Below are 24,821 nucleotides of genomic sequence, written 5' to 3' on the forward strand. Positions count from 1 at the left end.
TCTATTCTCGATTGTCGCCGTCTCTCATTTTAGAAAAAAAACCAACACGGCATACAACAACTCCTTAGCTGGAATCAGTTTACATTTATAAAAAGCAAACAAACCCCCAAACCTTTATTACAATGGAAGCTAAGGGCAAAACAAAACCCTCATTAAGGCAGCAGTCCTACATGCACTTAGCTGTGGCTTAAGCCCCATTGAAATCAGTGGGTTGCACTTGTAAGCAGACATGCCTCAGGCTGCACTGCAAATCAAGCTACTGCTGAGCAGATATGACAAGTGAATATTGAAATGGAAATCTGCTGTCCTGTTGAACAGAGGACAATAGAGCCAGTGTATGTTTCCACCTATCTCCTGCCTGTGTTATGCTTCAACAGGTGACTTCATGATTATCCCAGACTCAATAATTTTAGGGGCTTGTGTACTTGAAGGCCTGGAGGGAGTCACCAAGACAGCACTGCACTTCGTATTGCTGCTTCCTTCCCTCTCCCTAGGATGAATCCATCTCACTGGCGTAAAAATCAGCAAAAGTCAAAATGAAGGACAGAACTTGCGACCTAGAGTCTGTGAGCCTTTCGTGGGATCTTTTCTTTTTCATGAGGCAGAAATCTAAAAAGGGGGCAGCATGAGCAGGGAAACAGAAGCTTCTTTTTTTCCTGTGGAAAGACATATTCTTCACCTTTCCTCCACCAAGTGCTTTTCTCACCCATGAGGGAAAAAGAAGTGGCAACCGTATCTTTCCACGGCGGAGGGTATAAAAGGGGCAGTTTTCATCTGAAGCCCCTCTTTTCCTTCAAACTGTAGCCTCAGCAGCTGCACCGTGTAAAACAACAACAGCAGAACTACTGTATACCTCTTGCGTAGCTCTGCGGTAAGGCTTTCAAAATTAATCATCCACTGGCCTAGGTCTAGACTAACCACAGTCAACGAGTAGCTTTATTTCTGATGTTCAGGTGTGAGTGCTGTTGCTTATGTAGCCGAAACAGCACAATCCACCCCCGAGAGAGAGCCCCGAGGACTGCAGAAGTAGAAAAACACCTCCAGAGGAAACTAACCCCAAGAAGGACTGGCCACAGAACACCCTTGCTTCCTGTTGAAGGAAAAAATGGAACATTGAAAGGGGGGTGGGAAGGCAAGGGAGCACAGATGATTAACACACGGAACAGAAAGACTTCACACACACACACTTCAACATTTTGTTGCCGGTTTGTTAAGCCTGTGTTTAGAAGAATGAGGGAAAACAAGAGAGAAAGACAATATAGAGAGAAAGACAATACAACCGGGACCTATGGACAAAGGGTAGGATACAAGATTTAAAAATAGGTATGAAATGAAATGAATATGGAGGAATTACCATCTCTATCCATGCTGCCAACTTTGAAAGACCTACTGGAACATAAACAAAACAAGGCCACCCATAAAGAGACAACACAAGTCTCATCCTACCTACCTGGCACTGTTGTCTGCCCTCTAGTTAAACACTTCAATTCAAAGAAAGCCCTGGGCTGTTTGCCACCAAACACTGACTGCCAGGAAATTATGCAGAATCACATAATTAATTTTAGAGTCTGGGTGCCGGCTGAAAGATCCAGCATACACAGCACTTTTGAAATGGTCCTCTTTCTGAACATGACTGAGCCATAAGAAGGTACTAAATAGATACCTATGTCATTACTTTATTTTCTTAAGTGTTTTTTGCAAAGTAAAGTATCTATTATTTAGAATTAATTAGGAAAATCAATCAGCTGCACAAACTGACACAACGTAAATTGGCCATAAATGGTGCTATAAAAATGAATAATAATAATAATAATTTGTCTGTCTGCTATTGGGCTTTTGGTCATTTGGAAATCTTTCTTCTGCATCCCCAAATATTTTATTTTGTTTAAAGTTTTATCACTGTGCATTTTGTGCCTCCAAACAAAAAAGGTCCATGGTCTTTCCTTTTTTTAAAAAAAAGAAAAATGCTCCTTGAACGCTCCTTCAGTTACAGAACAGGTGAGCCTACTTGGCACTGTGTGACAGGTCACTGATCAAAAAGAACAGGCAGACATCGCCTCCACCCTTAGGAGAATTGTGCAAAGCTAAAGCTTCACCGCCTGCACTGCACTGAAGAACATACACCGCTTTCTCTAGGCACAGCTGCACAAGTCTCTTCTTCTCCTGATATTACGGTACTGTTTGCTGTGATCCGTTTTGTGCTTCCACGTTCTTTTCAGCAGAGATATAAATTGCTTTAGAGAGTGACCTCATCCTTCTTATGACAGCAAGAAATTTACCAGTCAGCTTGGAACGCCACCAGCCCTGCCCTGCCCCGATGATCAAAGCCAGTTTAAATGAACAGCCTTCTCTGTCTTCAAAATGGCACTCATCTTTGAACAAGAGTTCATTTCATGTACAAAGGATTTATTTTAATTGCTTGAATAAAATCAATACTCCTCGATAGAGCGCTGGTTATAATTATATAAACCGATGTTGCAAAACTAAGCAGCGGGGATATTGTCACTTAAAGAGAAGGGAACGCAGGTCGTTCCGCAAGATGCCACCCCAGGAAGGCAAAACGGACTGCAAAACAGAATGCCTTTTATATACGGCATACATTTGGGAACGCACGAGGCACTCAGTTAATATCACAAAGCCTAACAACACTATGGCAACAAGCAAGCGCGAATCGTTTTTGCCATTTTGCAGAGCCGGTATTATGGCCTGAATGGGAACATTAGCGAGTGAAATGTGGGCGAGAGGGGCTTAAAGAGGAGAAGGACAAGGCTGAGTAGGTGCCACGATGAATTTGTGCTTTGAGCCAACTTTCAAATACACATTGTTTTTAAGCAAGCAGATAAGTGTTTGCAAGCAAGCGATTAAACTGCCAATATTGCAACAACAACATTGTATTGTATTACATTGTATGTAATCAAGTCTATCATTTTACCAAGTGCAGTTTTAAAATGCCAAGATAATTACAAGAGTAATAATAACAAATATAGCAACACTGTATGTAACTTTAGCAAATGGGGACCTTTAAAATACCAAGCTATTACTACTACAACTACTATCAATTTTGTTATTGTTACAACAAAAATTATTAAACCGTTAAATTAAATAATAAAAGCACTCAAAATGCTCAACCTGTTACCATTTAAGAGCCACCTTCAATTGACTACTTAAGGAAGGAACCAACAGGCTCGCAAGCTTAAATGCTTAATCTTTGTGGTTCTGTTCCTAATAAATGCATCTCAGATAAAACAAACATAAAGAAGATACTTACACAGCCACCAGCGACAATTTCTGCTGCAAAAGGAACAGAACCGTCTCTCGCCATAAATTTGTCTCTTATAAAATCGTTTACCTTGGAAAACAAAATTTCAGTCAAATGAAGGAAGAAAACATGTCCCATTATTTTTTTAACAAAAGAATACCAATTTTCATAAGTATGAATTCTATGGCTTTCATCAATATCGTATGTATACTTAGAAAAGAGAGAGAGGACTGCTCCATTTAAATCAGATTTACAGCACAGCAGGACAGTTTACATATCAGCAGGTATATTCATCTATTTAAAAAATAGCTTAGTTTAAGCATTAGTCTTAAATATTTTTGAATATTTCTTCAAATATGTTCCACTGTGTGGGAGCCTGATCTTGAAAATAAGCTGTAATGATTTCAATTATCATTTCAATGATTTTTGAGTTTACTGCTAAGAAGATAGTGCGCACAAGATTTCAGACTAAAATTAAAAGTATCCTTATTTGGTATTTATGGATTTCTTAGTTGCTTTTCAAGTTTTAAGCACTACAGGAACTAAGTAATGTAAGGAACATGAAAATGTATGAACAGGAGTTCTTTTTTTTCTACAAGGTTTTCACTCTATGTCATAGTTATTTATATTAAAGTACAAGGCAATGAAGATGAAGGGGGCTGCTATTGAGCCGAACATTTCAAATGAGGCTGTTAGATGATGGGCTTTAGCTAGACTCTCATCCAAAACACACAGAAACACACTCTGTGCAACCTGCAGCGCCCAGAGGCAAGATATGAACACAGACTGCATTCTGCAAGTATAACTTTATCAAAGGAATGTATGCACTTATGCAGGCTTTAAGCAAACAACCCCCTAAGTTTTCTCACTGGGAAATTCAAAGATACAAAAATGAGAGATTATATACGATAAAGGTTTTTGCATTGTACTTACAGTAAGTTTTATGGCCTTTTCTGGGGCTACTCCCAATAATTGTGGCAAAAGACCTGTAAATATAAAAGGAGCAAAAATACATATTACGGAATGTATCATTAAGTTGACAAATAAACAGCTATGCAAAGTTTGCCACCTAAAAAGAGGGAGGGCCATTTTTAGGGCCATTTTCTACTCTTATGTTCAACAGGAGCATCTAGACATGTCATTATGATTTTTTTTAACCACCTAAACGAAAATTATCATGGTTCGGAACTGTGGCTATTCAAACACCACCATATATCTCCATTATAATGACTTAGAATTCAGAGTAAATGGTGAAGCACAATTCAGAAACCTGCCCTTTACAGATTTCCCTTGGGCTCATTCAGAAGCAATGCATTAGCTTGTTGCTGTACCTTCAGAAACCTAGAGTCTCGTCTGTACACATGCACTGTCAGTCTGGGGTTGGCAAAGATGGCACACAGCTTCTTCATCACAGTGTCTTAAGAGACAAGACCAAAAAGCCCATCAGCTGAAAACAGCTGAACATTTCACCTGTTCCATAGATTCCCTTATGAATCTTGTAGGGTTTCAAGAAAAGGTTGTGGAAATAGTGTGTGAGAGAAATGTCTTGAACACTCCCAAGTGCTTCAGTTATCACCAGCAACAAGATCTGCAGCCATAAGGAAATAGCCAACGAGAAAGAAAGAAAGCCAAGCCACGTCAAAGTTATTTTGCAGCTACAGCTCAGTGGTCAAGCACATGGTTTGCATGCAAAAGGTCCCAGTTCAATCCTTGAAATTTCCAGTTAGCAAGTAGCAAGCCTGGCTGGGGAAGACCTCGGCTCAAAGCTTTAGAGAGCCCCAGGCAGTCAGGGAGACATATTCAGCTACACAGAGTAATGGTCTGCTCAGGATAAAGCATATTCCTGTGTTCTTCGTGGCTGATTTTAAGTTCACATAATGGTTTGTCCTGGCCAAACGATCTGCTATTTAAAATTTAAGCTCAGGTTATTTACCTAGCCATACACAAAATATTTGCTTTTTAAAAGTTACAAGCGCTATGATAAACAAGCAGGTAGCTGTAAGTCTTTCGTTGAATGCTGAATTTCTGCTACGGATTGTTGGGCAATCTTGAAGAAAGGATGGAAAGCCAAGTGCTGCATAAAATGTTCTTTGCAAAACGGAAAAAAAGAGAGGAGGAGCTTAATTTTACAAATATTTTAGGGTTATTTGCCATTTGCTTAAGCAACTATTTCTGAGAAAGTCAACACAACAAAAATTTACAATTATACATATTTTCATGTTTGAGTAAAAAAAAAAGCTCACTATTTCTGAACAAACTTCAAGAGGCGTCTCTCAAGGCAGATGAGAGAATAAAGAGGCATTATGGTTATTCCACCACTTTGCTCCTTTTTGCATCAGCTTTTCGAGATTTCTGTTTATGCTTGATTTTGGAGCAAACCAATTTTGCAGCAACTACTTTTGCCTGCTATTTGAGAAGGCACTAAGTCTGGTTTTCTTTCAAGCTCAGAGTTGCTGGAAAGCTACTAAAAAAAAAAGTACTGTATTTCCTCTTGCATTTACAGTCTCCCTGCTCAGTGATTGTGATTGTGGGAATCAAAATAGCTCTGTACCTCCAGTAGAGTCTGGAGTACTTAAAACCTGTTGGTTTTAATGGGATTTTAGCATTCGCAACGTCTTTGGATTGTGCCTATTATGTGTATTTAAGCCCCCATCCCACAGAAGCAGGCTATGATGATTACTCCTGCTTACTTCCTTAGTATTTTAAGTGTGAAACCAAGGCAACCTCAGTCCATTAGATGTATGCCAGATTCAGGTGGAATGACAAAGCATGGTTGGTCCTTCCAAGAGCACGGCCAACCTTGGACTCATGTGCTCCCCCTCCTCTTTTTTGTGAATGATTGAAGGGGATTTAAGGCTTCCAAGTTCCAGTTTGTAACAAACCACAGTTGTGTGTGTAAAAAAAAAAAATCCCATGAAACCGGTTTGTAAAAAACCACAATTATCACACCAGGGAATCAGTCCTGGATTACAGTTTGATAACTAACAGCTTCTGTTAGGAATATATATGCTACTAAAGATGCTGGAAATGGTGTAACTTGAGATACATTACTTGAATACTGCTTTCACCACTTTCTTGAAGATCTTCACATATATGGGTGGATGCAAAGGAACTTTGGTGTGAGTGGAAAGCACAAGGTGGAACTTAATTTCTGCCAACTCCCCTCCATTTACACCTCTTTGTGCAACAACCCACATTGTTCCCAAGTGTACCCCGACCTTCAGCTTTTTGAATGGTCACAGGGCATGGAAGCGGTCATGATTTGTTCCTCCCAAACCATGATTGGGAAGCCAAGCACAAACCTTGGCCTCAGATGGTTTGGCTGGAGAGAAGCGTCACAAAAAACTGAGTTGGACATGCAGTAAGCTAAGGAGAAGGAAGAAGCAGAGGGGTTGATGGGAGCCTAGGTTAGAGGAGGGGACAATCTCTCCTTTCCACCACTTTGGAAGGAGGAGCGGGGATGCTGGCTCCCCTTTCCAACCCCCTGTGGAGTGGAGAGCCTCAACAGAGCCTTCCAAGGGCTTTGATCAGCCAAGGGAGGAGAAAGAACAGGAGGAGGCAGAGACTGAGCAGGAGCCTGAACAGGAAGGTACAGCCTTGCCACCTAGAACCACGTGTTGCCTTTGCAGGTGGGAACAGACCCACCTGCGCCAACAGAGGCATTTGCAATCCTGACATTCCCGGAAGTCGAGCAGATCATCACGCCTCATCTTTAAGAGTCACTTGTTAAAGGAGCCTCTTTGCTGCTTCTGTCCAGTTCTGAACTTCTTGCCCTGTTCCTGAACTCCTGAACCATGACTCCTGAGCTTTGTGTCTGCTGTTGAGACGAAACCATTACTTGCCTGAATAAAAAACCCTTTCTTATTTTCAAGTAAACATCTGTGTCTACATGTGCTGGGTGGGAGCCAGGGCACTCTAGTTAAGAGCTGAATTTCCCAAGAAGCTGTGATTCGGCAGACTCACACTGAAATCTCTCTTTGTTCAAGTCTGCTTGTCTTAAGATCGGTGTTCTGGGAGGTTGTCAGGTCTTACACCAGAAACCAGGTGGGGTCTGGAAAACGTGGTTCGTGGGTCCCTGCTCTTTGGGATTCACATAAGATTGCCCTGAAGTCCAGACTGATTCAAAGCAGATCCACTTCCTCTTTCCTTTCCCAGTATTACTGGAGGCAAGGAATGGCAGCAGTGACACCTCCAGAGTTAGGTGTTAATAGATGTTGCTGTATGCACAGACAGCTGTGGCTGCCGCTATTCTTGGGAAGTGCGGTTCCCAAAGCTTATCTTAGAAGCTTTGGTGAGCATGCCCTGTTTCCTGGTGTCTCTGGAAAGGAAAAGACACAGCAGGAAATGCTTGTACTGGGGTGGTATGAACAATTCAGTGGCCTGCCGTCCTCAGCAATGGGACCTGTCAGATGGCAACATCAAAGCAATTTCCCCTGCCTGTGCATATAATTTCTGTGGATCACAGGTCCTGCCTTTGCAAGAGAGGTACAGCCACTGCAATTGATGCACCAGTTCATGATAACCAGCAGCCATTTATTATGTTTATTCTGAAGCTATACTGTTGACACCATGACCACTTTTGCTATTTGTGTCATACAAATATGCTAATGGCAAGGTATTATGTAGCATCAGATGGCCCCAAATGTTCCTGATGGTATCTGCGGGCTTTAAGACAGCTATGCACTGCACATAGCTCCTCTATTGTTTCCAGTTAAGACAGACCGATCCATCCAGTCCACAACAGCAAACTGAGATGATGAGTATAAAATCAAGGGCTTCTGGACAGCAGGTAAAAAGCTTTCCTAAGGCTTATTGATTTATATAACTTATATGCTGCTTAAGGAGGCTCATCCAAGACAGAATGCAACTTTTTAAAAACCCAAGCGAACGTAATACATCAAGGTACCACAAAAATTCAACAGCAATTGATTGAAGATGTTAAGCTGCGGCAATAAAACCCAACTGAGTATAAAAACAGAACACCGAACAGTGAGATCTAAAGATTTCTTAAGAGTCAGGGAAAGCTTGTCTAAACAGATACGTTTTCAGCAGACGTTTAAAGCCCACCCCAGTTGACACCTCCCAAATTGCACAAGACAGGGTGTTCCAGAGGGTACTATTACCATCTTACACTTATAGCAAAATCCTAACCATGTCTACTCATAAGTGAGTCCTACCAAATTCAGTGGAGCTTATTCCCAGGTGAGTGGGGTTAGGAATGCAGCCCACGTCGTTTCTGTAAATGCCTTGTGGCAGACAGGGCTGGAAAAAGAGATCCAATCGATATGGGGAGCGATCAGGGCAATAAAACTCCTCTTAGGACGCCACAACTCAGTCCTGGAGAATTTTCATTCTGAGTTAAGTTCTTCTGAACAGGGTGATATAGAAATCCATGCCGGCAGCAAGTCCCTCTCTTGTAAACTCGCACCAAATTGGGGTGGGGGGACAACACTTGCTATACTGACCTCTGTAGAGCCCAAAGAACCCTTCATAGCGTAGCACTTTCTTAAAGCAATCAAAGCTGTTCTTGTACATCAGCTCTCCAATAAACGACCCAGTGGAGCGCTGGTTCTGCATCCGGGTTTTCACAAGGTCAATGGGATACACTGCCGTGGCTCCAACAGCTACATGGAAGTAACACAAATTTATTTTTTTAAAAAGAGCATTTCTCTAGCAAGCTTCGTTGCACTGGGTTCATTCTAAGCTTGTACGTGGATGGACGACCACCCTGCAAGTATCGCAGGGCTTGTGTGCATCCAGGAGGAAGCTTCATCCCTTCCATCCTTTGAACCGTAATATCCCTGCACTATTCACACATAAGAGGGAGATATCAGCAGGGCCAGGGTGGGTAAAAATAGGGGGAGGTTTTGCCCGCTGCATTAAGAGCAAGGGCACAGACAGAAATCCCATGATGTAGTAGCTACCTTGGATCAGTGCCTCAAGAAAACTGCTAAATGAGAATTGAGCATGCTCACTGGGCATGGAATGCTGACTGGCTCTTGGGGTGGGTGGGGTGGGAGAATATTGGAAAATTGGGGAAGGGGTAGGATGGAACAGAATATCCCGTACTAGGGTATAGCTGGCTGGAATCTCAACTGGGAGCACACCACTAGAACATTTTCGTTGCAAACTCCACTTGCAATTCACAAAGCACACTCTACAGAATCCCATAATCAGCTTTCCCCAACTTGGTGCCCTCCAGATGTGGGAGTTATGGTCCTATAAAAGATCTGGAGGGCAGAAGCAGTGGCGTAGCGTGGGGGTGCAGGGGGGGGGCCGGCCGCACCGGGCACAATATCTGGGGGTTAGGGGGCGCAAATCCATGGGTTAGGGGGCGCAAATTACTTGCCTTGCCCCGGGTGCTGACAACCCACGCTACGCCACTGGGCAGAAGGTTTGGAAAGGGTCCCCTAAATCTGGGGCAAGTACCAAATAAAGCCAGTGAGAGCTCATGCCATTTTTGGTAACCTGGTCACAAGCTGCAGAGCTCTGCATATAATGAAGGGAAGGGAAGGTAAAAGAGAAGCAAGTGGAAAGGTTTTCTCAAAAGTTCTTTTTGTGCACCCGATTCCCTCACTCACCTCCAGCAATGGAGCCAAGGGCAAACCTGTACGCAGATTCCGCTACCTGGATGAGAATGGGACGAGACACGTCGCTTGGAGCTTGCTGCAGGTGGTGGAGTTTGGGGAGAAGATTTGGGAAGAGAAAGGCAAAGGGGGGAAAGTTAGACTGTGGCCAAACAGCAATACAGTAATGACAAATCGAGGATCAAGTACGAAAGAGGAAATTGAACGACTACAATATTGTAATCAGCTCTATTCTACTTTTACTCCTATGAACAAAACGGAACACAGGTAGGATATGAAGGTGTTCTCCCATCCAGGCACTGATCCAAGGTAGCTACTACATCATGGGATTTCTGTCTGTGCCCTTGCTCTTAATGCAGCGGGCAAAACTTCCTTGTTCAGGATAAAAAGGGAGTATTAACCAGTAGTATGCAGTGAGTCCTCCACACAGAAAACTGAGACTCAGATACTTTATTACAGTGCAATCCTATATGTGTCTACTCAGAAGGAGGTCCCACCGAGTTCATTGACAACTGCAGCCAAGTGAATTATTCAAAGGTTTAAGTGGTCACAATTCTGGGCACCTAGAAAATGTTCCCGCCTGCTTCCAGTTTTGAGCCAAATCACGATCCCAACACTACTCCTGCTCCTAGGCTGCTTTTGAGGAATGTCTAAATACATGAGGCACACAAGAAAACAAAGATAAAAATATTTTCCATCACGGCTTTGTGTTACACTGGCCTGGGCTGCCGTAGGGGCAAGAGATATTAGCATTAAAACAAGTGTTGTGGAGTCTTTCTTGCCAATAGAACACGAAGATACCGAAGAAACCAGGTTAGGTTTCTGAAATAACAGAAAACATATTTCTCGGTTTACTATACCACTACTGGGTTTTTGCTTTTTTTTTTAATCCAAATGTACCAGAGACAAAACATTTTTAAAAATCTTATACACAAAGAATTCCTTATAGCTATGAAAAGATTACCTATTGCATTTGAACATCTCTCTTCTCAAAATAAAAGAGATACAGAACCTGGACGTATTGGTTGACGTCCAAATCACTGCAAATTTAGCTCTGACATACATAAGAGCGCTTTCCATTTTTGCTTCTCCTAAGAGCAGCCTCTCATATAGCTGAATAAAATACTGTTCTTTAAAGCTTCTGTGCAATATGCTTGGTGTGTCTGGCTTGGTCTTGTCCACTGAGATTGGCAGCTTCTCTTTGGACAGAAGGCAGCCTAAGTGGAAAAGCCAGGAATCAAACATGGACCATAGGTATGCAAAGCATTGTGTGCGTATACCTCAAGAACTGCCTTTCCCCTTATGAACCAACCTGGAACCTGCAATCATCATCAGAGGCCCTTCTTTGTGTGCCTCCTCCCTGTGAGGTCCAGAGGGCAGCAACACGAGAACAGGCCTCTTCTGCAGTGGCTCCCTGCCTGTGGAATGCTCTCCCCAGGGAGGCCCTCCTGGAGCCGTCCTTACATACATTTAGGCACCAGGCAAAAACATTCCTCTTCTCCCAGGCCTTTGGCTAATTAAACAATCTATAGCCTTTTAAACTGAAGTGGTAGGAGCAAATTATTATTTTTTGTTTGTTAAAGTGTTGTATACCTCGGCCCAGTATACCTGAAGGAGCATCTCCACCCCCATCGTTCAGCCCAGACACTGAGGTCCAGTTCAGAGGGCCTTCTGGCGGTTCCCTCACTGCAAGAAGTGAGGTTACAGGGAACCAGGCACAGGGCCTTCTCGGTAGTGGCGCCTGCCTGTGGAAAGCCCTCTCATCAGATGTCAAGGAAATAAACAACTATCTGACTTTTTGAAGACATCTGAAGGCAGCCCTGTTTAGGGAAGATTTTAATGTTTGATCTTTGATCACTTTTTTATTATTATTAATATTCTGTTGGGAGCTGCCCAGAGTGACTAGGGAAACCCAGCCAGATGGGCAGTGTATAAATATCATAATCATCATGCATTTTTGTGTTTTTATGTCATCATCATCATGCATTTTTGTGTTTTTATATTGTAAACTACCCTATGATCCTCAGATGAAGGACAGTATAGAAATTTAATAAATAATAATAACTGTGCTCTTCCACTGAGCTTCAGCCCTGCTCCACAATTCTTGCAAGGCGTAGGAGTGAACAGGGCGAAAACTGTGCATAAAAGCAGCTTGCTGGATTTCAACCACAGATCACCACTGAGAGCATATGAAAAAAACCTAAGGAATTGCACATTTCAAAGATGTGCTCGAGAAATCCACTTTTGCATGTGTTGTTGCTACCTGCGCTTATATTCCAGGCTATTTCTAGAGACCAGTCTACTCATTACAACCCCCTTCAGCTGCTGATCACGGCACAAAGCATTTCCATGGTGGTTTCTCCAGGCAGAAGCCGTAACCCTGCGGTACCGCTGATCATCTGCACTGCGCAGAAAGTCTTGATGTGGGTGCCAAGAATGTAATGCTGCGTGGAAAAGCTACCACATCCATGAAGCGGTTTTTCGGTGTAGGGCTTAAACATGTGCAGACGGACACTTATTCTGTACCTCTCTCGGTAACCCTTGAGACAGGTTCTAGGAGTCAGCTACTAGGAGTGTGTATTCTAACATGCTTGCTCCTAAGGCGAGGCTAAAAATATGCTGTTTGTAGGGTGATGCTGCTGGAGGGGGCGGGGTAGGGGAGGAAGCAGCCAAATGAGAAGGGCCTGGCTCAAGGCCTATTAGACCCAAAAATGTAGCCTGCATCAACTCATTGTGGTCAAACTGGCGTCTCTGTACAGACCCAGAGCATAGAAAGGGGTGGCGGTGGGGGGGGGGGAGGGAACCCTCCAGCTCTCAACATACAGAAACTCGGTTTGACTTTAAGTGATAGTTTCAGAAAAACAGAACTACACCCAGGTCTGTGTCAGCTTTCAATATACGAAAGAGACCAATAAAAGTTTTTTTGTTTTTTTTTAAGTTGGCAGAGTCTCTTTTTTGTGTGTGTGTCTTTTGCACCGCATCGTTTTCCAGTATCTCCCCTTTCCAGATACAAACATTTAAAAATTAAGGTTAATTTTTTTTAAAAAAAACCCCAAACAAAAACAAAACAAGGAACACCACATAGCACTTGGATTTCTTTTACAGTCTTAAAAGATTTGAAACGATTGTGACAGACTAAACAAAACCATCATTCATTTCAATAGGCGGCTGAAGACAGAATGCAACAGAGAGGCTGTGAAACAGAAGATTTAACATCTTCCCAGGATAAACTGTAAAGCATTACTTCCTTCATTAAACATATTTGGAGACAGGATCAGGGAGGGCTAAGTCAGCTAGTTTACTAAGGTTGGAATCCTATATCTACAAACTTGACATTACAGAACTGCACTATTGGTGAACCAACATTCCCTTCCCTGCTGCATATTGTTAGCGAGAGACCCTTACTTACTTGTTTGTTTTATCTTTTCTATCAGATCACTCATGCTTCAACTTTCTAAATGGAAAGGGGAACCCACACACACACACACACACACACACACACACACACAACCCGGACTTTTTATTTTCCAGCTAAGCAAAGTTTAAGCAAATTATTTTGCTTTTAAAAATTAACAATCAAGGGTTGTATCTAACGTCAGTCAAATTCGGAGTAGACCCTTCAAAATTAACAGACGGGACTAACTTAGGATCATTTGTTTGAATGGGCTTACGCTGAGTAGAACTTCACTGGGTGCAATGCCTTGCTTTTCATACTGAACCTGCAAGGGAGTTGATGTGATTTAAATATGACACACTGGGCAAATCTTGTGGGCTTGCTGCTGTAAAAGAAAGAAATAAGTCAATTAGGCCTTCGTATTATCCCCACTTGCCTCCTCACCTGTCTCTGAGCCTCAGCCAGGTTGTAGGGCAGGGTGCCCTCTTCCAGAGGAGCAATTCTTTCGATGTCAGCCATCGTCATGCGCCTGGGGAAACAAGTGATCACAAAAAATGAAATTTGCACTGGACACCAGGAGGAAAGTTGCCAGCAGCAACGGGTAGTATTCTGTTCACCCATAGGTATTCCGATGTTGTTGTTTTTCATTTTCTTTGCAAGCAAAGAAATGGGTAATTTTCAACTTACCCCCGTGGCTCATATAAATCTGCTAACTGGAACAAGATGTCAACTTCCATGGGTGTAACCTGGCCAAATTTCTGAGCTGCCAGAACAAACTCCTCTGCAGTAGAAATTGGGGGTGGAGGGAGGGAGAGAGGAAAATATAGAAGGGGAAACTAATCAAACAACACCAAAAGTTATCCACAAATATCCTAGAATCACTAACGTTTTTTAGTATTAAACCAATATGCTGCAAAAGAAGAAGAAAACACCGCAAATAGCATGCCCGCCACTGTGTAAATGTATGTTTTAAATACTCTATCCATCATGCAAACAGGAGAAGCAGTCTGGCCTTATAGCTTAGTGCTAACAGCAGGATTTAGGATATTTGACATACGGTATCAATCAGTTGTGGATCAGAGTGGGGGAGTGGGGGAAGGAGACAGCGATGTGGAACTTTCTTCTTGCTTGTGCCGTCCCAGTAGGGCTGCATTAATAGAGGGTTGGCACTGCCGAGGGAGTTCTCTATAAAAGTGGTTAGATAGAGCTGATAACATCTTGTTCCAAGCTTGTAGATCAGCTTACTGCAATGCCAATACAAGTTTGTGGAATTTTTCAACTAGCCTTGAAGGTCACTTTAATAGGCTGCCAATTTGGCACGACTCCTAGGAAGTTTTCTGAAGCCTTTAAAACATCTTTACGTCGACTGCTCATTCAATCCTGCTTTTTAAGGCCTCCATCTCTCCAAAATTAAAAAAAGTTTCTTTTAAAGAGAGGTAGGAAAACTAACTGTAATGGACAAAGCAACTGAAAATGGAAAAACACAAGGACAGCTAGGCTTGGAGAGTTCCTTTTACCGCTGTCAAAGCATCTCACTTGATATCCTGAAAAGCTGACCATTGGGGAGGGAGGGAGGGAGGGAATAACTGTTCCAGATTAAAGTTTATATCCACATTTTAACTAACCTTTAGTAACTTCCACATCTTTTCTATGTCCAGCCAGAGTACTATAGATTTTTCTAATGAGTTCCATGTTATTAAGAAGGGTATTAAATCCATTAAAATAGGAAAAACTGACTTGATGAGAAGTGGTTCCTCCAGCAGCCTAGAACAGAGAAAGCAATGAGGAAAGCAGGAAGAGAAAAAAGGATGTTAGATGTATCTGGATTTGTTCATTTTATTTATAAAAAATCATACCACTTGGAACTTTTGTGGGGAGAGGGGAGAACACTTTGGGAATAACGGAGATTTTTTTTAATTTAAGAAAAACAGCAATAGAAGTAGCAAGGGATTTTAGAAATGCAAAATGAAAAAAAGCCTATTATAGATTCTAAAGTTACTGGAGCTAATCATGACCAGCATGCAAGCTGCCCCCCCCCCTTCCAGGGAAACCTAAACAAATACATATGCAGGATTATAACAACATGGCCAGTGGTAATTTACAGAGTTCAAGTTTCAATACTGTTTCAGTCGAAAATGTTTTATAAGTTGCTTTATTTCTTCTAATGAGCAAATCTCAAAGGCTTAAAAATGCCAAGTATGCTACAGTTGGGGAGGGGGGGCAAGATAAAAAAAAAATCATGCTATGGGGGTTGGGAGGAATGGGGCTGCTTTAATATTTAAATCTAGAGAGCACCGTATCACCTACAGCCGATAGTGAAATCCTCTCTCTGGGTTTCTCCAACTTTGCTTTTAACAAGCAGCTTTGCCAAGGAATTCAGAGGTCTTATCTTCAACAGTGCACAAATGCTGTTTCCCAGAAGAAAGAAAATGCAAGGAAATCTTCCCAACATCCATGAGAAAGGAGAGTAACTAACTTTAGGTTGCAAAATTCCATATGGCTCACAGACTGACTCAACTTTTTAAACGCAAGAGGATCATTACTCCTGCCGCGCAGGAGATGGGGAACGTGTGAGCCAGACATAGCATCAAACCATGGTTTAGTGTTACGTGCAGACACAGCTACTGTGCCAGTGGTTCTTCACAGTTCAATTATCTCTTGAGGCTGCTGCAGAAGTCCATTTAACTGAATGTGCCACAGGCTGAAGTGGGACTCTCTCCAACATGCCATGTCATTCATTGGTTGTGAATTCTGCTTTGTAACACAGCACGCATACTTTGCAGAATATTTATATTTTAACAGTATTCCAAACTGTCTCCAAGCCAATGTTTGAATGAATGAAAGAACATTCAGCCTTCAAACATCTGCGAAGGACACCGGGAAGCATCCTAACATTATGCTTGCTCAGGACCAGAGCTCAGTATGAGATGTAAACAGTCAGAACATGGGATGCTAATGCCAATATCTAAGTGTTACTGTTAGCAAAGCAATTTTCACCCTTACAAAAATCAAAGAAGGGATGGAACTTTATTACGGATGCATTAAAAGCTGGTTGCTATGGCAGTAGTCCTAAGAAACTCAACACTGCGAAGCAAATGTAGCAATATATTTGACTCGAGGAAAGCCTGTACTGAATGAGATTCGTAATCAGGTCTGTGCACAAATGAAATTAAAAAAAAATTAAACTCCACATTTGAGAAGGAATTTAAGCACAACGCTAATACACATACAAATTAAGTTTTCACACACTCATCATCTTCTTCTTCTATGGTTAAACGTTTCAGAGAATTTTGAATTCATTTATTTGTTACAGTAGGGTACCAATTTAGTATTTCAAGGTCTTTCTCCATTTTCTATCAAAGTGTCTCCAAGCTACACTTTGCCCATTCCCCAGTTCCTGTGTAATTCTGCTCCATCGTCCACATACTACTAACATAATGTTGGTATTAACACTGTGGCAAACCAGTTTGCATTACCAAAATATGCATACCATTACATAATGTAGCTGCGAGAAGCAAGTAGACTCCTTTGACAGGGGAACAGTGCCATTTATCTTCCTCCAAATCACATCAAGTGTGTGCTCTCTAATGTAAGTTGCTGTGTGTACAGTTCCTCATAAACATACAACCTAGAATGGTGTTTCAAGCAATGCTTTTTTAAGTAAAGCTGACATGATTGATAGCAGGACATGGTCAAAGTGACCCCTCATTGATAGGGGGGCCCTGTGAACACAGCCCAGCACTTACTTAAAACAGGATAGGGTTGCAATGGTTTTGCACTACAGTGGTACCTCTGGATACAAACGTAATTCGTTCCAGAGGTCTATTCTTAACCTGAATTCGTTCTCAACCTGAGGTAGCACTTTAGCTAATGGGGCCTCCTGCTGCCGCCACACGATTTCTGTTCTCATCCTGAGGTAAAGTTCTTAACCTGAGGTACTACTTCTGGATAAGTGGAGTCTGTAACCCAAAGTGTTTGTAACCCAAGGTACCACTGCTTTAAAAGTGCTTATGCTTGCAGAAGGAGGGACACTTCGTTTTCACCAATTCCCACCAACTGCAACCTTCAATGGTACATCCCATATTGTTACAGAGGTTTCTCCCCTCCCCAGCTTTTGGGGGGCAAGGGGAGCAGCAGGGGATAGGAGGGAAAAAAGTGTGTCTACTAGTGCAAAGCCACCACCGACTCATAAAGAAGGAACGTCCCTAAAATATATATTTCATATATTTAAATGGCATAAACAGAAGGAGGCAGGAATCGAGGCATTCAGATACTTTTGCTTCTTGGCAAGTGGGGATGTGCAAGTGAAAACAGTTTACACAAAGGCAGCAAAATGTTGTTTATTTTTTGATACTACGCTTGAGAAAAGCTTGGGGGGAAATGCAGGCAATGAACGGAGGTCGGAGTATGAAAGGTTTTAAGTCCTTAGGGCCTGTTCTCAAGCCGGCTCCAAAACTAATGAGCTACTAAGAGCTTTACTAAGCAGCTCAACATGCTAGAATTGGTGCCTGAATGTGAAATATTACGACCCGCCACTCCACCTCCATCTCACCCCCCACAACCAACCAGTTTGTAGGGTCAAATGTGCAGGGATCATACCTCTAAATTATAGCTAAAGTTTGAGGCTCTCTTGCCATCCACATTAAGATGTCATGCAAAATTTCATGCAATCTGTGGGTTAAATTAGATTAAGCATATTTAAAACCATGCAAAGCAGATGTGAGCTTTCAAGCTCAGTATCCTTCCCTTGGTGGCCCTTGGTGCTGAACAAGTTGCCAACCCCTGTGTCAGCAGAACATCAGCCTTACAAAACAAGACTTTCATGCAGAACTGCCCCGACAGGGAATAGTAGCTTGTTGGGACAGCACAAAAAAAAAATTACCCTGATGGTGCAACGGGTCATCTGATAACAGCCTCAACGTTGCTGGCTACTACTCTGGGCCTGAGAAGATAGTATCACGATCGTCTGGAGAAGGAAACCTTGCATGAATGGTTAAATGGATTTATCATGTATAAATTTTAACTCCTTCTCTCACATCCAAAGGCTGGGCTAAAGATACTAGCAAAAAAACAAACAAAAAAGAACAGGGGGGGAATAAACAAAAGTAAACAAGAGTCTTCTGCCCTCCCTTTAACATCCTCTATGCACATTTGTCTCAATGGGACAAGGTCCCTAGGCATGACCCAGATATGGGAAAATTACTTACAGCTACTAGACATTCTTCAACAAAAGGTGTCAACATGTGAGGCCGGATCGTGACCATAATGTCTCTGAAGTCAATGGCAGTGACTCTTCCAGCTTGGGCATTATCTCGCTGTACAAATGCTTGTTTTGCATGTTCCAGCTGGATTTCCTGGAGGCGTAAATAAAACAACAGTTAACTAAGGTTCTTAGCTAACTTTGCCACATTCTCTCTCTCTTATTTAAGAATTCACTGAAGAGTACACAATTCTTTAAAAACAAAGAGCCCAAAAGATACTCAAGATGCCCTCCAGGTGCTGTCAGACTACATCTCCCATCAGTCCCAGACAGTGATAATGGGAACTGGAGTCCAGTAAGATTTGGAAGGTTGCTGCAGAATATTAGTTAAGGTTTGGGAATGGGGTCATGATCAGAACTCTGTTGGGAGTCAGCATCCTCTCACAGCATGAAGCTTTCCAAAGTCCCATGGAGCTCAGGACAGTTAACTCCATTTTAAGTTTGTAGGTTAGATATATTCTCCAAAGTGATCTCAACCTAGGATTTCTGTAGATTAATGCCCATCTAATGCATAGGATCAAACTCTTTATTTGCAAAACAGTAGGTATGGAGATAGTAATTTTGTTTTCTTTTTGTGCAGTCGTGAAGATCTTCCAAAGTCTGAAATTCTAATGTCAACGGTTGGATCCCAACAGCCCCTTGCATGCATGTTGGGAGTCCCCATCTTTTCACGGTTCCAGCAGAGCTTCCACAAACTGAATAGTGCAAGGACAAGGTGGTGAAGCCAGGGTCCAAGAGCACCCTATTCTCTATCCAATGAGTGCAATTATTAGCTCATAAGCAGCATTTCCTACCATTTCTACTATGTTTTAACTGTATCAGGAAACCTGCTTCCTTGATGAATTGTTTTAACAAATCGTCTTCTTAGCGATGCTGTAAACACTTTGAAATATGTAGACAGAAAGGCTGAACGGTTGTACTGCAAGGTATTAAAATAAAATATTCACAACAATGAGCAAATACGGTTCAACTGATTTGACGGTTTTAGTATTCAAGACACAGGATGAGATCCAATCCAACTCCATTCAGTGGAGGGAGTTAAGTACATGCTTAACACTTCCATACTGAAACCAATGGGCTAATTTTGGCAGGTGAAAGCAGTGTCTGCTCTAGGTTCCAGAGATCCCGAGGCAAGACACCCTTCATGACCCCCTCTCCCTCAGTGCTTCTGTCTCACAGATGAAGAAACTGTGGCCCTCCACAAGTTGTTAGACTCCAACTCCCAACTTCCCCAACCATTGAACATGCTGTCTGGGACTGATGGGAGCTGGAGTCCAACAACATCTGGACAGACATAGGCTCTCCATCCAAGCTCTACCTCCTCACCATAGCTGGTCCACAGAGCTCTCATCAGTGGGTCATCAGTAGATGCTCAGCCAAGCCAATCCTTGACATTGGCCCTGCCATAAATTTAAAAGAGAATCTAGTGTAAGATCAGGCCTTGTCGGTGGTGGCCCCCACTTGCAGAATGATCTCCCTAAGGAGGCCAGTCGGGCACCGTCTTCATCTATCTGTAGGCACCAGACAAAGACTTTTCTCTCTATTGGCACTTTTGGCCATTAATTTGAAGGGTGGCACTGTGGCCTCTTTGATGGGGCGAGATGTCTAAGTCCTGCCTTCTATCTGTTCAGCTGTGTTTTTCGAGTCTTATTAGATTATCTTAATTGGTATTAATGTTAAGTCGCTTCAACTCACTCCGTGAGAAAAGCAACTTGACCGCTATAAGAAATATTATTACTACTACTATTACTGAATTCAAAAATATCCTAATATCCTTCATTTCTGCAGCTTAGTCCTGCTGTGAGTTATGTCCTATAACAATATACACTGTAGTTTCAAGACTCAGCAAAGAAAGGGTTAAAGCAACTTTACAAGAAAAATAAATTCAGTTGCTTCTCAATGCAAAATAAATGGCCTGCCAAACGTCCCCTAGATTAGAGGTGGCGTAATCCCTCTACATAACTTTAAAAACAGCTTCGTTCCTTGACGCTGGGTGTCTGAATTCCTAAAAACCACAATAAGTGTTTATACAAAATTAATTTGCAGTTGATAACAGGAACTCTGACACCAGAGCTTTAATGAAAGGATTTCCCAACTTGATTTTCGCCCCCCTCCCGTACTCCCTCACCCCCAACTTTCCAAACTCTATTTTTCCTGTTACAGCTCATAAAGCTATTTTATTTTCCAGGTACGGGGAGGTTATATTCAGGTATGACTGATATTTCCAATTGATCAACAATTCACTTGATGTAGTGCAGTACAATCCTTCCCACCGCTGCATATTGTGAGGTCCCATTGACAGGTATTATTACCTCATCAACGAGCATGCCAGAACAGAATGCTAGCTTACATTTGAAGTTATTTAACAAAGCCATAAAATGAGGACATGTAAAACATAATGTGAAAAACTGGTGTTTGGGCAGAGATTTCAGACTTTGTGTGAGCCTCTTGCTTAAACCTTATTTGGAAGTGGCCTACACTCTCTTTCCTGAAGAAAACTCACATTTGTGCAATCTTATGAACAGTTCTGTTTTATAAATACTAAAACAAATGCTTGTTCACTTAAAAATTCAATTTTCTTCATTGTGTTAAAAAAATAATCTTCCAATTCTATTTATCCATCCTATTTACACGCTGCCTTTGATTCAAAGAGTTCAAGAGTGATGAACATAGAGATTGTCATTATTATTATTATTTCTATACCACCCTTCATTCGAGGATCACAGGGTGATTTATTTTATCTCCTGACATCCTTGTCAAGCAGATGAAGCTGAGTACTAGTGATTTGCCCAAGATTATCCAGTAAGCTTTGTTGAGATTTGAACCAGAGTCTCCTTGGTGGTGGCCCTGCTGTTCTGGAATCCTTCCAGTTAGGTTTTGTTTTTTACTACTGTCTTTCTTTAAGAAAGTTTAAGCAACCTAATTTCATTTATCCCATGCCTCTACTTGTTTGTATCCACGCAATGGGTTTAGGAAGCCGAATGTCCGATGGAGCTTATGTGGCTTCCGATTGGCTCCAGGAGCTTCTTGCAGCCAATCAGAAGCCGTGCTTTGGTTTCTGAATGTTTTGGAAGTCAAACGGATTTCCAGAACGGATTCCCCTCAACTTCCAAGGTACGACTGTACACTGTATGTTTTATTTTTGCCTTGCAAGTGATCTTGCTTGTTTGCTTGGGAGTCATGTTGCCAATTTAAAAATGGTTCAGGGGGCACAGCTTTGACTATTCATGCATGCTAACACTTTCAGTTAGAGATGCCAGCTCTAAAGCCATTTCAGAACAATGCCCCCCTCTCCTCTCCCTGTACACTCTTCTGAGGGTTCTTTGGCTCCCCCCCCAGCCAATTTTGGGGTATGTAGGGGGTGCATGGCAGGAGGGAGGGGGAAGCCCCATTGTGCAAGTAGAAGTCTTCACGCAGGGCGTCCATTGGCAGGATTCGTTAGGTGAATCCTGCCCACAGTTTATAAATCCATGCTGAATCAAATTAGATGCATGTTTCCCTGTGAGACCCTTAAAACTTCCCCTGTCTTTTTAAAAAACTACAGCTTCACTAGTAACAAGTCCATGTACTTCTGCTTAATCAAAGCTATTTCCAATACTGATATTGCAACTCTTTACAAAGGTGACAGAATGATAGTAACTGCTGTCAGCAGGATCTTACAAGCTATTTACCTTTATTCTTATTATTTTATAAACCTATACTGAGTGGGGCAGTATTTGCAGAATAATTTTAAAGTACACCACGGTGCCTCATCTGGTACAAATTAAGAGGAATATATAATTCACGCAGAGAGACAACGGCGTCCCCCTGCAGTCTTAAGGTCCAAGGTCTAGATGCCAGAACAAGGTGACCAACTCATATACATGAAAAGCATCAAAGGACAAGGGTTAAATGCCAACGGTTGCTTAATCCGAAGCAAGATTTCTTAAAGATGTGAACAGCCACTCTAAATCTCCAGCTATGGGCAGCTTTTGACAGAAGAAACTAGAATGTTATCTGGCCTAGAAGCTAGGTACCGTATTCCCAGACCCATGGTGGCTGGCTGTGATGACTGCCCTACTGGGGATGCTTAAAGGCATTCTGCATACAGATGTTAAAAACAACAACACCCACCCTTCCTCTGCAGGTGCAAAGAATTGAGATTCCAGGAATCACTGCACCGGAATGTGTTGCATTGTTTATGGCAGATGGGGTACATGTGGCAGATTGGCTTTTGAACAGCAGAATTGCCTTTGAGAAGAACCACAGTGCACCAGTGTATACAGAAATATACTGTACATTTCCATGGAATCCCTGTAGTGGGGTGGCAGAAGGGTTGTCCCAGGAGAGGGCTTGGCTATACTTCCTCTTGACTATGTCCTAGATTGCACAACACTTACTATGTCCAAGGGAACTTAATGGGGGCCACAGAGAATCAAGCGCTTTGCCTAGCCCTGCTCCATTCTGGGTTCAGTGCCCTGATGTGAGAGTTATCACTTCATGAGAACTGGATTCCACCTCTTTCTCAACTTCCTCCAAGGAGCTTAGGGCAAATATATGGTGATTATCCTACCAATACTTATCCTTCCAATATTTATTTATTTGTTTACTTATTTATAATCTGGATTTTCAATATATCAAGGCAGTATAAAGGTAAAGGGACCCTTGACCATTAGGTCCAGTCGTGACCAACTCTGGGGTTGCAACGCTCATCTCGCTTTATTGGCCGAGGGAGCCGGCATACAGCTTCCAGGTCATGTGGCCAGCATGACTAAGCTACTTCTGGTGAACCAGAGCAGTGCACAGAAACACCGTTTACCTTCCTGCCGGACCGGTACCTATTTATCTACTTGCACTTTGACATGCATTCGAACTGCTAGGTTGGCAGGAGCAGGGACCGAGAAACGGGAGCTCACCCCGTCATGGGGATTCGAACCGCCAACCTTCTGATCGGCAAGTCCTAGGCTGTGTGGTTTAACCCACAGCGCCACCTTATACAAAATGTAGTAGGCTATTAAAATTTACATAAGTACTAGGACAATAACATTATACCAGAATGTATACTGCTGCTTTTCCCTTTTTCCCCCTTTTTTTGCTTTTATATGCATCTGTTGTTGTTTTTCTCCCTCTCACTTTTCCTTCTTTTTTTTCTGTATCACTTTATTTCTTTTAATGGAAATTACCTTAATAAAATATAGCTATTTTTAAGAAACCTCTGCCACCTGAATTCATTTTTCCAACAAATCGTGGTACTGACTGATCAGTGAGAAGCTGCTGTCTTGAACTGGTTGCCAGACAGCTGGGTGGGACGGACTTGTGCCACTAGGATGATGCTGGGAATCTGGAACACCAACTCCTTGAAATGGGCTAGAATTTGCACTCCCCTGAAATTGTCCCTCAGTGGCGAGAATGGTTAGATATGAAGGATAGTGAAGTCAGCAAAAGGGGAGTCATTAAAACGAACAGAATGTGATTATACTGTATCAGGAATTCCAACATCCTCTTCAGACAAAGAGTTAATGAGGCTCCATCTACTCCACCAAGTCAATTTGAAGCATTTGTCCTCGTAGCATTATCTTAATTATTCCTCATCAAAATGATAACACTTCCTACTGTGAACTAACATCCTTAGGTAAACAAAATTACAGGCTCCATAGTCCTGAAACACGATCCTTTGTCAAAACTATCTTGTGTAATGGCTCTTTAGAGCCTACCCAATGGAAACACAAACAGAAGCACTCCTCCTGCCTTAAGAAGTTTTCAGCGCCGTGTCTGCCATTGCTACCATGTATTTAAAGTAAATTCCCATCCCAAGCGTCGGATATAAATAAATGCAAAACATTTGTTCCAAAGTAAATACAAAAGCTATCTGCAATGTATGGGAAAAAATAATAAAAAATCTTAAGATAGGGGTTGATGAGCAGAACCGTTGTAAATCCCAAAATTCCTTCCTTCCCCGTGTCTCTCTCTCTTCCCCTCTTCCCCTTGCACAAACAAATGTCCAACGTAAAATGTCGCATTGATACTGGGAGCTGGTTGGCCTCCCATATGTTCATTGTAAGCCACTGATACATTCCAGTTCTCCATTAGGAGAAAGAATTCATTCGGTCCCACATAGGTTAAAGCTGCCACTTCCAGACCTTAGGTTTGGCAACGTTTGTCTGAGTTGCATCTAATTTGATACTCTGCCTTTCGGTCACAAATATCCAACGTAGCTGAACTTGTAGCTGAAATAGGGGTGGGGATATCCAAGGGCCTTTAATCATCTTGAGTGCCAGCTCCTCAGAACCACACCTACAAGATTAAATTGAATTGGATCCTTTTCAAAAAAACATCTATGCT

The 24,821-nt window shown here is 42.2% G+C and overlaps 1 protein-coding gene across 2 annotated transcripts in view; it reads right to left on the reverse strand.

The window, feature by feature from the left end:
- Nucleotides 1-24,821, reverse strand: part of SLC25A13 (solute carrier family 25 member 13) — a 108,740-nt gene that overhangs the window by 31,959 nt on the left and 51,960 nt on the right. For both annotated transcript variants that reach the window (XM_079948162.1, XM_079948161.1), the window contains 8 exons: nucleotides 18,448-18,594; nucleotides 14,866-15,004; nucleotides 13,928-14,021; nucleotides 13,685-13,769; nucleotides 9,841-9,925; nucleotides 8,725-8,883; nucleotides 4,193-4,245; nucleotides 3,269-3,349 (listed from right to left, as the gene is read on the reverse strand). In XM_079948162.1, coding sequence (XP_079804288.1) covers nucleotides 3,269-3,349; nucleotides 4,193-4,245; nucleotides 8,725-8,883; nucleotides 9,841-9,925; nucleotides 13,685-13,769; nucleotides 13,928-14,021; nucleotides 14,866-15,004; nucleotides 18,448-18,594 — 843 coding nt within the window. The remainder of the gene's footprint in view (nucleotides 1-3,268; nucleotides 3,350-4,192; nucleotides 4,246-8,724; nucleotides 8,884-9,840; nucleotides 9,926-13,684; nucleotides 13,770-13,927; nucleotides 14,022-14,865; nucleotides 15,005-18,447; nucleotides 18,595-24,821) is intronic.

Source organism: Podarcis cretensis (assembly GCF_951804945.1).
Source record: "Podarcis cretensis genome assembly, chromosome: 12".
In the NCBI taxonomy this organism is placed as follows: domain Eukaryota; kingdom Metazoa; phylum Chordata; class Lepidosauria; order Squamata; family Lacertidae; genus Podarcis; species Podarcis cretensis.